The following is a 13,583-nucleotide window of genomic DNA, read 5'->3' as shown; positions in this document are numbered from 1 at the left end:
TTTTTTCCACAACCCCCTCAATATGGGTATCAAATGAAAGGGCTAGTCAAGTAGAATACTGTCAGCAACCCCAGCGGGGCCCAACAAGGCCAAGGCCTGCCTGGGCTGGGGGATTGTTCGAAAGAGTTACCGTGGTCTTGGTATATAAAAGGCCTACGACGAAACAAAACGGTTTTTAGTCAGTAAGAGTTTGGCACTCCCTCACCGCTGCTGACCCATATACAGAATGAGGAATATTCGGTATTTTCATTAAATACTAAAAACTAGAAAATAAAAAATCGGTAAAAAAACTTTTAAGTTAAACGGTTTTATCTTATGTGTCTACTAGGTCATATTAGACTAAAATAAAAACGTGGGGCCCTCTGAAATCCTACCTATGGCAAAGCATATCTTTATACTTTGGTAGATCGTGAGCTCGGCGTTCGCTGGTGAAGCCGCTACGGCTGATTATTTTTTGTCAAAATCTCCAGTTACGATTATAGTAAGTCGATGCAATCCACACCTATTATACCTCTAGAAGAAAGTATTACAGCAATAGTAAGGTAATAGGCCCCACGTTTTTATTTTAGTCTAATATGACCGGGACCACCTACGTAGGTTTAAGGTAAGTAACAGTTTTTTTTTATTTTCTAGTTTTCAGTGCACATAAGATAAAACCGTTTAACTCAAAAGTTTTTTTACCGATTTTTTATAATTTAAATAACTTGTTCCCATGTTATTACACAATTCATAAAATCAGAAAGAGTTCAACATAAGACATAAGTATGCATGGATTTCAAAAAGTTCAACGACCACGAACACATCGTAAGCCGGTAGCTGTCGGCTCAATCTTTCGCTGTCTAAACTGTTAGTTGATAAGACATCCTCGCATTTCCCGAGGTGTCTGTAAAGAACTATATTTCAACGAGAATATCATCTTGGCGTGCTCACTTTATTCAGTTCATAAGTCTCGGCAAAGTTTAGAGATAAAATCAACGGTACAAAGAAGAGAGCGGCGCGTAGCTCGTGACAGGTGGGAGGGTGGCGCCGCGCCCTTATCGCGCGAGCTTGCAACTTTGTTGCGATACTTGCACACTTTCCCAACAGCGGGTCGAGCCAAGTCACAAGTCCGATCGATGACTAGATAATACTCCAGCTCCATTCGAGCTGCTGCTATGTTTTCTTGAGAACAATAGCGGCGAACAGCAAAGAAGTTTCCCCGAACACTTTATTAATCCATGTAAACTATGAAAAACCGTGCATACTTTATACATACAAATTCGTGAAGGTGTGCTTGAAATCTACCAACTTGGCTAATATACGATCCAACAATTAGCTACATGGCAAACATTCCCAGCTTTATGTCGTCCCCGGGGAAATGAAACTTTGTATATTTAAGAGTTATACGCCCCATGTTTCATTTGTATATTCTGTGTTTGTTAACATTAACGAGTCGGTAAACGGTTTATTTGTTATCTAATGACTTATTTACTGTTCGTTAGTATAGTTACATTGGTTTTATTTGATATGTTAAATGCGCATGGGAATTCTATTTATTATATTATATGCTTTGATTATATAATATGGCTTCTGAGATGGAAAAAAATATATATTCTTGGACCCGTTTTTGGCTGAGTAGGTAACTACATAAAACTTAGTACGATTAATGGAAGCTACAACCTTCCTAGACGTTAGACATTCTAGTCAAAGATATCTAAGCAATAAACGCTAAACATGTTGGTGTTAGGAACTCATAACAATGGGCCTTCGCAGTAAGTTTCAAGGTTGCTCGCCTGCAACCAGGTGCAGCCTTCGTCCGCGGTTAGACACAACTTTAACTCATCGCTAGTTGAACACATAACTTGGCCAGTTTTATTAAACAGTACGAGCCAAGGTAAGGCCTTGTAGATTCTTTTCAAGATAATTCCAATGCTGCATTATGTAGCAGGGTTATTTAGCTTTTGCAAACATCAAAGCCTCTATTCTCTATAAACTACGCCCAGCAACGTAGCTGCGACCTTCTGCAAGGGTACTTTAGCCTAATATCAATTTTAATTATTCTCATAAAACTGATCGCTGCGATAAGGAAAGAAAGGAAAGCAATTAATAAATTAGTCACATTCCTTATCTCAATGGTATCGCGTAATGAAGAGAATGTTATGAATATTCATATTTTCAAACGTGCCTTTACGTTTTAGTACGTTTTGATGTGGGCGGAATATCGAGCAATAAAATTGCAGAATATCTCCACGGCCCTTGAAGGCACTTTGTGCGTAGCTCGTGTGAGCGAGCGCCGGATATCGTAAAGTGAACTTATTGGAGTTATTGAGTTACTATGGAATAAGTGCTATCCTAGATTGAGTTAGTCTTGTGCCGATAAACCAAACGATCTGCTTATTCTGCTTACATTTATAAAAGTAACGTATTACGTTAGAGATGGAAGTTTAGACTGAAAGTTTTTATACAAATTCTGATTTATAGAAAATTCTACTTAGGTAATTGGCATCGAAGCATCTTACATAAGAACATATTTATTTTTATAATTGTTGCAGGCTCTTCCAGAGACGATAAGAGAGTTGAAAACAGCTTTATGGAACGCAGAGCTCTCCGGAGGTGTGGCTAATCTGACGGGCGCTCTCACCACAGGCTTCGAAATCTTACATCGGGTAAACATTTTATTCTTAACATTCCAAAAAGCAGCGTACTATCTACGTAATGACCTGAAGAAGGCGAAAAATTACACTAAAAAAGCTATTATCATCATCATACTCCTGCCCTTATCCCAATTTTTTGGGGTCAGCGCAAAATGTTTTCTTCTTCCATACTCTTCTGTCTGCCGTCAACTCACAAGTAACGTTCTTTCTAGCCATGACAACTTTCACACAATCCATCCATCGTTTCTTTGGTCGTCCCCTATAATATAAAAACAAAAAACCTATAATATTTTCTTTCATGTCCTTACAGTACAACAGAACAGGTCTAGGATGTCAATGCAATCAAGCGATCGCCGTGATAGGCGCCGGCGGGGGTGCGGGCGGGGTGAAGGGGGTGTTCCGCACGTGGAACTGGCCACATATGCCTGTGCGCATCTTTACGTATCGTGTGGGAGGAGACGCTACTGCTGGACATAATATGAAGGATATGGCTTGCACTAATAAAGGTAAAGTTTAGTGGTCGTTGGTGAAAATAAAAGATGAATGAATTTGGGAGAATTATTAAGAACCTTCTACTACTTCTAATTGCTACAAGCTTGTTTCATAAAAAACTCAAAGTTATAATCATTCATACACTTACACATACATATACATTCAATGCTGTACTGGTTTTCCCTACATTATGTAAATATTCCAGGTTTCTACGTGACGATAAACGAGCACTCAGAGATCAAGTCGAAAGTGCTTCACTTTGTGGAGGTGCTGGCGAGACCACTCGTCATGTACCAAACCGTGCATCCTGTGCACTGGAGCCCCGCGTACGTTGGCGGCAGGGTATGTAGTCATTCTTATACTTGGTCACTATGGATTATATTAGGTGAAAGATGCAATACATAAGCAGGCACTTTCAAATACATACTGTTATGAAAATAGTTAACACCGAAAGATTCTGAGAATATTTCTAAATCAATGAATCAACATTGTTGATATTGACGGCATGCCATAATCCATTTTAATTGTGACGTAACATTCACATTTATTTCTTCATTTTATGTACTACCAATATTTAGAGCCATATCGGACAGAACAGATCCCAAAATCTTTTTAAGGGCTGGATCCTGCACTTGCAAACAGGCAGCTTAGGGCAGGCCTACACAGCATACCCTATGTGCCAACTTCAGAAATGAAATGCTCCTTATCTTGCAATTACAGAGCAGTAGCCTCGCTGATGATGGAATGGGTCAGCTGATGTCCTCCGTCACCGTACCCATCTTCGATAGGCGAAACCACACGGTAAGTATCACTATTCCTACATTACTTACTTTTTTCTTTTGTAGTTTTGATATTAAGCCTTCTTTATCTGTAAGAAAATCTTACTTAATAGAATTCCTTTTGTTTCCAGCAAAGAGAAGCCAATTTACTCGGCGTTGTTGGTACCGATGTGCCTATCGATCAAATAAAGAAGCTCGTACCACCATATAAGGTAACCTACCATACCTCATAATATACTTACATAATTTCGTCTGAAGTATACATTACAATCCTAATCAATTTTATATTTTTACAGTTGGGTGTGAACGGTTACTCGTTCATGGTGGATAACAACGGGCATGTATTGTATCATCCAGATTTAAGGCCGTTGGTATGTATTTTTACTATCTTCTTAATTACTGTTATAACTGCCCAGAGAGTCGTATGAAAGCTGTACAATTTGAAGTAGCAATTCACAATGATGTTGATGACGAACCAGATTATAATGTATTTTTAAAACATATTATTTCTATTGTTACAGCACACAAACGAGGAAGTAAGTACAGAATGAAGTTTTCCAAATCGTTTATCAATTTAATTATCAAGAAGGAATGTTAATAAAGTTAGTCATAATTTAGTAATACTAATTATATTATATTTCGTCTTCATAGTACACTGAGACGCTGCGCCCTCTATACTCGAGCGTAGACCTCACTGATGTGGAACTGCTTGTAGACTCGGATGAGAACTCCAGGGTCAATCTAACATCACTTCTACTTGATGTGAGTATTATTGATGAAATCATGATAAGCCTTTTAAAATTAATATTACCTATGTACCACAATAAAGATTATTTGTATTTGTAATGAGTCCGAGGGGTACCCCAAGGTTCAATCTTCGGTCCAACGTATCGAAAATTCATAAGTAGCAATCATCATTTGCTGTAAGTAACCGAAGGTTGTCTAATTTACATTTAAGTAGACGTTAAAATATTATGCCGTAGTTACTTTCCGTCAACACTTCGAACTTATGTGACCAACAAATGCAACAAATTGTAGAAATAAGAAGAACTTCAAAAACATAACCCTTCTTGGCAATTTCATATAAAAAGTATTAAAAAAACATAATTACTGAATTGCGAACTTACAGCTTCGCCACGACATGATAGAACAGCGCGAAGGCGAAACCGAGATCGCAGTCAAAGTGCAATACGACAACATGAGACGCGTCGCCACCAGACGACAGCGGTACTTCTACAGCCCGGTGGACGGTACCCCGTTCTCTTTGGCAGCCGTGCTTCCCGATGGGTATGGCATGTATGAGCTTCAAGCGGAGCAAGAAGTCAAACATAGTCCTGTCAATGGTGAGTGAGATTTTGAAGTAGAAGTCTTCTGTTTTGCTTGAGACCTTGTTGCTCCTTGATTTGAGACCGTTTGTGCAATAGTATCTCTATTGCTCTCAAATAGTGCTTCACTTTGGTGCTTCTATAAGGACTCCTCTATAACATATTCCTATAACCTAATCTTTGGTAAATTCTGTCTGCTTTTCCATTTGTTATTAATTTATGTAATTGCTTTTGTAACTAACCCAAAAAATTTCTAACTGCAGTCACGGAATACTTCAAAGGCGAAAACTGGAAAGTCCATCCCGATTGGTAAGAACTTTATATATACTTTACTAGCGTTTCATATATACTCTTACTACTTTACCCGCTTTGCGGGCTTTGCACGGGATAACAGTATTTCCCCACTATTGAATGGATGTTTTTTGAAGGTTTAAGCGTACAAAGGGACATAGGGATATAGGGACAAAAAAATACTTTGTTTTATACTAAGTATGCAATGAAGATTCAAATCTTCATTACTTCTTAACTGGACAACACTATCACAAAGTGTTGACATCAACATCACAGAAACTACAACACTTTGTTTTTGTGTGTCCAGGGTGTACTGCGAATACGCGTCGACATCCGAGCAGTCGTTCAACTCAGCGGAGGAGCAACTAGTGCACTTCTTGTCTCGCGCGGGGCGGCCGGGCTGGAAGTGGATGTCGCTGCGTCCGCGAGCACTCACGCTGCATAACGCGCACAAGAGGCAGGATAGGGACTCCTATTACTGTACGTATTTAATGAAGTATAACATATTGTTTCGACAGCGAAAGTCTGCTGTTTTTATTTCGAACAGGCCATTTTTTAAACTGTTATTTTGAGGAGCTTTTATATTACATAAAATATTCTAGAAAATGAGCCAAATAGGCCTTTGCAGTCTCTTACATTCCAAAAAAACGCTCGCATGAAGAAGAGCCGGCAAGAAATTTCATGGAAACTTTTTTTAAGAAAAAGTTAGATGTTAAGCTCGTTGCAAAATCTGGCTTTCAGAAAAGAAGGAAGACTTATAGATTGAATCAACCGTCATCGCTTATTCGAAGACTTCTCGTCAATAGTTAAAATCAAGGAACCAAACAACCCTCAACCCTTTATAACTTTTAGAACACTACATTAAAAGTCTGCTTCATTTTCAGGTGACAAAACTTTAGTGCAATCATTAATTAGGGACGCAATGGTAATCAAAGAATTGGACGCTCACACTGGACATGCTAGCCATCACTCACAGTAAGTATTTGTTCTTATATTAAAGCATGATTTGCACCCAACACCTGAATATATTCAATATTTGCAAACACTTATATTTTTGCTTTTGAGAGCAAAATTCTCAGTGGCGATGCTTCCTCTTTCAATATTTCAAAATTAATTGGATATAAGCAAGTTGATTTCGTTTATGGTACTGGGCTACATTGAATAGAGCATAACTATATCATCAAACATTTTCTATCAGGAGTAGTCTCCTAAAGTGAGGGATATAAGTCGATTCGACATCTACAGTACCAATTTCCTTTGCTAAAAAAACTGGCTTCTACTTAATTTCTATGCACCGCCACTAAAAAAGGAAAATAAAAATTAACTATCACAAAACTTAGGGGTCCTATATGCATGACATTTCAGCACTTTATTTTTATTTATGTGGATGACTAATTTGTTTGTGTTTGTCACACAAATAGCCCGATAGCGACTTTAATGGCACTCCTTACAAGGTAACGTAACTCATCAGATTGGTTCACTTCCAGTAGAACTGCTAGACATACCTATGCTAATGTTACTGACTAAGGACAAACGTCTGCACCTACACGGTTTGGCTATTGGAGTGCTGTGAAACTTGGGATAAAAAATTAGTTAAGGGCTGCCGAAATTGCACTTAATTATAGCACCAAAAGGCTGTTCGGACAAATAATGGTTTAGAGTCAATACGGGTTCCTATCTAAGAATTCTGAACATCGTTCTAAGAATCCTGATATACTACTATTATAAAGTTTGCAAGTAACGCCACCTCAATATAAATTATTCACTAATTATCTAGCTAACGAGGATCAGGTAAAGTGATATAATTGTTTTTGTTTTGTGTGATTTTTAGCCAGCACGGATTATTTTTACAAAAAACACAGCAGTTATTATAGACTTTTCTGTAGGCTCTGTTTTACAGTGTACCACGGTTGACATCGCGAGGAAAGCTAGCATATATCATTGATGTGTCTTGTAATAATTTACATAACAAGTAATAAGCCCTCATTGACATGTGACAAGGGTCTTCTAAATATTAAAGATTAAAAATCTTTACAATTGTCTCCAATACCGATCATGTCAGTAACCTTATTTGACTTCGACAAAAATAGCCACCATGGCCATGCATCCAAATAAATTCCCACGAAAGCTAAAATCGGGTTCATGTCCAGATACTTACCTCATCATATCTTTGCAGACAAGGCCGGTTCCACAAGTTCGTGGTGACGCTGTCGTTCATCGCAACCCGGAGCGGTCTACTGCGGTGGACGGAGAACGTTAACACTTCCAGAAGTTCTGATTCATCTGAACCGTAAGTAGAACCAGGACCTAAACAAACCTACGAGAATCTTGTTATTTATCACTGATTTCCAATTAAACCATGATTTCATATTACAGGCACTTCAGCGAGAAATACGCTCGCGCCTACGACTCGGAATGGTACCGTCGCGCAGTGGAGCACCACGCCATCGAGCCCGAGAGCTTCGTATTCTCCGTTCCGTTCCGCGATGGCTCTGAAGCCGAGGAGTTGAGCGGTCGGCCACCGCTAGTACTGGCTACCCACGCGGTCTTCGTGGAGTCCCGCGGTCACCGCGCACCCGCCGCCGTCGTCGGACTACATTTCCAGCTAGACTCGCTAGCAAAACACTTCTTGAATGTTACTTCTGCAGTAAGTCATACTCAAACGGACGACCGTCTCTATGATATCGGTCTCATTTCCCATTTTCCTTGCAGTGTACCGGAGGCACGGCTTGCAAGAAGACCTGCGCAGGCGATGAATTGGACTGCTATATTTTGGACGACAATGGCTTTATTATTCTGTCAGAGGATGTCTCGCAAACAGGACGGTTCTTCGGTCAGGTTGACGGCACTATTATGGATTCTTTAGTCCAAGATCGGATATACAAAAAGGTAGTGGTCCACGATCATCAAGGCCGATGTCCGGATTCCAGAAACTCGTTTAGTGGAGATGGTCACAAAGTTTCGGTAAGTACCTAAACGGAATTAAACATTCCTATTTCACTTAGACGAATTCTCCCTATACTACTTATTTAATACAATTCTAATTTATGCTCATCTTGAAATGACAGCCCCTGAAACCATTGTCTTGGCTTGGCGGATACCTAACCAGCCTAATCGCAATGTGGTTCCCTCTATGGGAACCAGTTCATGCACGAGCTAGACCTTACGCTGAGGAGGAAGTCGGTAAGCACAAACACTTGAAAGTATACATCACAGTCAGTACGAACACAATGCAACAAATTTAACTGATTGTCTTTTATGCCAGATTACGAAGACTACGAAAGCGAAGATGTCGAGAACGAAGACGACTTGGATAGAGACCGTGGGACTTATGAGATCATCATCGACGGCCTTGGAGAGACCTCTCGGGACAGCGGGCGAGCACATCCCCCGCCTCCTTCCCCCGGCGCCGCCCCTCCCCCGCCACCCCGCGAGGCCGCGCGCTCGGCAGCCGTGCGGCCCTGTGACACCAGCGCCGAACTGTTCACCCTGCAGTCTTCGAGACTCAATACTGCACAGCCGCTCAAGGGCAAGCTCACTAACTGTCACAACTCTGGCTGCGAGAGGTACGTACCAGTTAACTAAGCAAACCATCGACTTGTGATCAGTTTTCATGAAACTACATGAATCTGACCATGTGACCTAGTGAAAATACCGATTGGTAGCGTTGGTTATCAGATTTTCTCCTAGATTAACTCCTGACTATTTCAAAAGATACAAAACTTTCCATGTGGGACCCACAATTTAAACATGCCTTCCGAAACACAGACAAACTTATCTACTATGTCATAAATGGTTCAACCATACCATTCATTTGGCTGTTACTCAGGCACGAGTTCCTGGTAAATAGATTCGGGATTGATTGAACGTATTGTTGTTCGTCAGGCCGTTCAGCGTGCAGAAGATCCCGCACAGCAACCTGATCCTGCTGGTGGTGGACACGCTGTGCCCGTGCGGCGCCAAGCGCCTCGACGTGCGCGCGCGCGAGGCCGCCCCGCGCGCCGCCTGCCGCCGCGCGCCCGCGCTGCACCGCCGCCGCCCCGCGCACTGCGGCTCATACCATCCCGAGGTAGCATAACGAAAATTGGAGCAATACAGAAATTGTTTATTTAACTGCGGGGTTAAATTTTAACCATATATTGGCGAATCATGACGAGGCAGTTAGGGCCATATACATATTACCATATATGACCCTAACTGCCTCGTTGGTCTAATTGTCGAAGCGCGGCTGCTGAGCACTATTCGATTCTCGGGTTCGATTTCTCGGGCTGAAATCGCTTTGAGGGTTTTAAAAACTTTCACGAAGCAACCCGGAGCCTGGAAGTTAGTGATACACCCGTGCATCGGAAAGCACGTAAATGTCGGTCCTGCGTCTGATCTCTCTCCGGTCGTGTCGGATTATCGTCGGTATATCGGGCTATGAGAGTGAAGGAATAGTGAGTGCACCTGTGTCTCCGCAAATGCTTGTGCACTATAATATGTCCTGCTCAATTGGCTAATCTCCTTATATGAGAACAGCTGCCATAGCCGATAACTGGCTCGGCGGACATCACTTATTATGTATGACCCCAGTATACTTGTCCATTTTTACAGAAGTGATAACAAGAGATGATGATTTTAGGAAATCGAGATCCAGTCATGTGGTCGCGGAGGACGCTTGCTGCCGGCGCTGGTGGCGGTGGTGACGCCGCTGCTGCTGCGGCTCGTGCTCAGCACGTGACTGCGCCCGCTCATCTAAGCAGTACTCAGCACGGGACGGGAGCTTTCTCTACCCCACTACCACTCAACCGGTCGATTTTTTAACAGTTATCTCGTAGTCTCACGACATCCCCAGGGAAAGCTTCTACTATAAAGGCGTTCGAGTGTTCTTGCGAGTCATGTGTGTGAAGCGGCGTGCGGCTGTATGTGTGCGTGTAGCGGGCGGCGTGTGTGTGTGTGTGCTCGCGCCGCCACTCGCTACAGTTTTGATCAATTTTACCGACTGAAGTTTTGGTCCGACCAAGTGAACTTTTGATCTTGTTTTGAGACAGGATTATAGTCGAGTTAGGGTACGATGATTATTGAAATATTTTCTCCTCTCTGTTAAGTTGTCTGTTAGGGAGAATTCTTGGGCTGTAGAAATGACTGAGGCTGTTTCCGAAATATAGGTACTGGTTTATTCCAACGGATGATTTGTAACAAATTATATAATTAAACGGCGCGCGACGCGTACAATTTCCACAGCTGATCGGTAAGGTGTGTGAGCGGCCCGCGATCCTCGTACGTGGCTGCCCCCCGCGCCGCGCTGTCCCCCCTCCGATGCCATCGCCGGTGGCGCCTCCATCGACGTCGTTCCTATGTTCTAGAGGTTTCCGAACAGTCACTTTCATATTGTAACTGATGCAGACGCATACGGTAAATAGGTAGGTAACTAATATCTTGTTAAATTTAAATCGAAGATTATCACAAACTTGGAGATCTTATAAATTATAGCTAATGTTAATAGGTATTGAAAGATAATTAATGTAAAATATTAATATCGTTTAAACTGTTTTAGAAAAATTTACCTATGTTGAGACCTAATTCGATTTATTTCTCGATATCTGTCATTCAAATTTATCGCAAACTTATTGAATAGTTGCTAGGGGTTGATGTAAATAAGAAGAATATTTGTTTGTAGAGAGGTTTCTTTGCTGAATTTATGTGTGCCTGTGTAATGTAAAAAAGTCGTTGTGTCGTCGAGAAGGCGTCGCAGCGCTAACACGCACTGCCATACAGGGGAACAAACTTAATCATAGCACGTTGTTGTTGAGCTGCGAGTCGGTCGGCGGGCAGGCCGGTCGGTGGGTCGGCCGGCCGGTCGGTCGGTCGGTCGGTCGGTCGGTCGGTCGGTCGGTCGGTCGCTCGCGCAGGCGTGTCCCCGGGCGCGGCGACGCGTCTCTGACGACTTTCCATTCTAGTCGTTAGTGATTTTCTCGCCTAATCTTCGAGTAATGTCGTAAAGAAACTGTAAACAGTTTCGTATTTTTATTGTAAATATTTTACTAACTTAAATGGCCTATTACAATTTTAAGAAAGTGTGTTGCTAATATATAGGTCGTTCAAATTCGACTTCTGCTGTCGTAAAGAATAACTTCATCATATCGATCTGTAACAATAATTGTTTGCATATCATAATGTTCTCTTTCGAACGTTTCAAGTGAAAAGACAAGGCCTCGGGACATTGGATAAGTACTGACAGTCTACTTTCATACGTAAAATTTCAAGTTTCGGAGTATAAGAGAATAAGTGTATTTACCTATTAACTTGTTTGTACCTAACCTAAATGTGAATGTTACATAGAGTAATGATCAAATCCACATACTTACATACATTAAACATTGAATAGAGTTTTATATATCATATTACATATAATATTGAATAGTCGATTAATGTACACGAGTATACGGCTTGCTATTGTCCATTTTATTGCAAACTTTTGAAATAGTACAAAAGCCATACATGCCTATACATATATTCCTAACATAGCTGACAGAGATTTAGTGCCAAACCACTGTATTACAATATGTCATAGTTCACACGGATATTATTGTATGGACCGATAGTGAGTTTATGTGTCTGAGGCGCGTACGTGACGTCGCGTGACCACACGTACGCGGGACAATAGCAAGCTACACATTATATACGTAGATTGATTACAGTAATCTCTTGATGTGTACTTCGTATTATAATATTAAGTGGAAAGCGAACTGAGCGGGCTTAGACATGTTTAGAATAGCCTATTGTCGGCCAGTGTATATGCAGTTTACCAACATTTATATGGTACAGTAGTTAGCATACATTACCCAATAAAGTTTTAGATATAACAATTGTGTTGCGTACAATAGAGAAGTAGCAAACGAAAGCAATAATAAAGTAAACTCGGCATATCCCCAGTGAGTAACAGCGAGATTACTGTAGTCAGTGTGCTCAGGGCTCATGTCACCGGCCGCTACATACTCATATCACGGCATACTCACAATATACTACAGATATCGTTGATTGAAGGCGCTTTTGAGAAATTGTACATTTTGTATAAATAATACAGTAAGGAGTCGATTTAATGGCGTAGAGATTGTTTAAACTGGTGAGTGGCGAACGACTGGTAATGTATTGAAAGTGCTTCTAAGTAAGCGTCGAGTCTTCCATAGCAGTCGAACGCGGGGGCGAGTGTTTACTGTTACGTCTAAGTATTAAACGATAATAATAGCGTATACTTATCATAGCATAGGCGGAGCTCGCGTCTTGTACCATGTGCAGATATTTTTACTTGCACTTCGCGGGATTTAGTTCTATGTAACTATAGACACAAAACAAATACCTCGTTTAGTTACTCAAAATGTAATAGTTAGACAGAGTTAGCGTTTATTTCGCGTTTAGTTCTTGGACATATCAATTCAGGCACCAAATGAGACTATAGCGTAAGCAATTTTTAAATTTTTTCATGTATTACAATATTGATATCGATTATTTTAATAAGGTCTTTATCAATGTTTTGTAGAGTCGCGGGACTGGCGCGCAAGTTAATGATCCCACATTGACAGGGTCCTCGTTAAAATAGTTGTGTAGGCGGACTCTGGTGTACTCACTATGCCACGTTCACTTCATCCCTATATCTTACATTTTTGTAAACATTATGAATTCTTACTTTATGTCAATAGATCTGTCAATTCGGTTCTAATGCTTTTTAGAACTATAACGGTGTGGGTATTTTTTATAACGATTCGGTTTGGTAAGATATGACGTCACTTTGTTTTACGTATCTTAGTTAAAAGTTGTATCATTGGGCACGGCGATCTGTGTGAACATGGTTCTCTAGCGTAATTCTAGTAAAATACTGTTCTTTTTGTTACTTGCCAGTTCATGCTATAGATATACAGTAATTACAACAATAAAGTTCTCTTATAACATTGTGACTATGTGCTTTATTTACCCCTTCCCCACCCCATTAAAATATTCTACTTACATGTTTACTTAGTGTTGCCAACTACATTGCAAAAAATGGCAACCCTAGATGGAAAGCTTATAAGTAGAAGTGGCTAAAT

General features: G+C 40.9%; 1 protein-coding gene across 3 annotated transcripts in view; it reads left to right on the top strand.

The window, feature by feature from the left end:
* The window catches only part of LOC110377785 (voltage-dependent calcium channel subunit alpha-2/delta-3), a 57,905-nt gene extending 44,451 nt beyond the window's left edge, over window positions 1-13,454 (top strand). The window contains exons 7-26 of one of the 3 annotated variants that reach the window (XM_049835942.2): window positions 2,532-2,645; window positions 2,944-3,139; window positions 3,331-3,467; window positions 3,846-3,926; window positions 4,036-4,116; window positions 4,201-4,275; window positions 4,426-4,440; window positions 4,556-4,666; window positions 5,034-5,247; window positions 5,493-5,538; window positions 5,828-6,000; window positions 6,405-6,495; window positions 6,942-6,974; window positions 7,697-7,810; window positions 7,897-8,164; window positions 8,233-8,484; window positions 8,589-8,703; window positions 8,786-9,086; window positions 9,406-9,589; window positions 10,142-13,454. In XM_049835942.2, coding sequence (XP_049691899.1) covers window positions 2,532-2,645; window positions 2,944-3,139; window positions 3,331-3,467; window positions 3,846-3,926; window positions 4,036-4,116; window positions 4,201-4,275; window positions 4,426-4,440; window positions 4,556-4,666; window positions 5,034-5,247; window positions 5,493-5,538; window positions 5,828-6,000; window positions 6,405-6,495; window positions 6,942-6,974; window positions 7,697-7,810; window positions 7,897-8,164; window positions 8,233-8,484; window positions 8,589-8,703; window positions 8,786-9,086; window positions 9,406-9,589; window positions 10,142-10,240 — 2,700 coding nt within the window. In that variant the 3' untranslated portion in view covers window positions 10,241-13,454. Of the gene's footprint in view, window positions 1-2,531; window positions 2,646-2,943; window positions 3,140-3,330; window positions 3,468-3,845; window positions 3,927-4,035; window positions 4,117-4,200; window positions 4,276-4,425; window positions 4,441-4,555; window positions 4,667-5,033; window positions 5,248-5,492; window positions 5,539-5,827; window positions 6,001-6,404; window positions 6,496-6,941; window positions 6,975-7,696; window positions 7,811-7,896; window positions 8,168-8,232; window positions 8,485-8,588; window positions 8,704-8,785; window positions 9,087-9,405; window positions 9,590-10,141 lie in introns of all 3 variants that reach the window. The other 2 variants (XM_049835941.2, XM_049835943.2) reach the window with 2 other exon arrangements.
* The last annotated feature ends 129 nt before the right edge of the window (window positions 13,455-13,583 follow it).

This window comes from Helicoverpa armigera, chromosome 3, assembly GCF_030705265.1.
Source record: "Helicoverpa armigera isolate CAAS_96S chromosome 3, ASM3070526v1, whole genome shotgun sequence".
NCBI lineage: Eukaryota > Metazoa > Arthropoda > Insecta > Lepidoptera > Noctuidae > Helicoverpa > Helicoverpa armigera.
The sequence above is the reverse complement of the archived record's forward strand: the minus strand, read 5'-3'. Positions and strand labels throughout refer to the sequence as shown.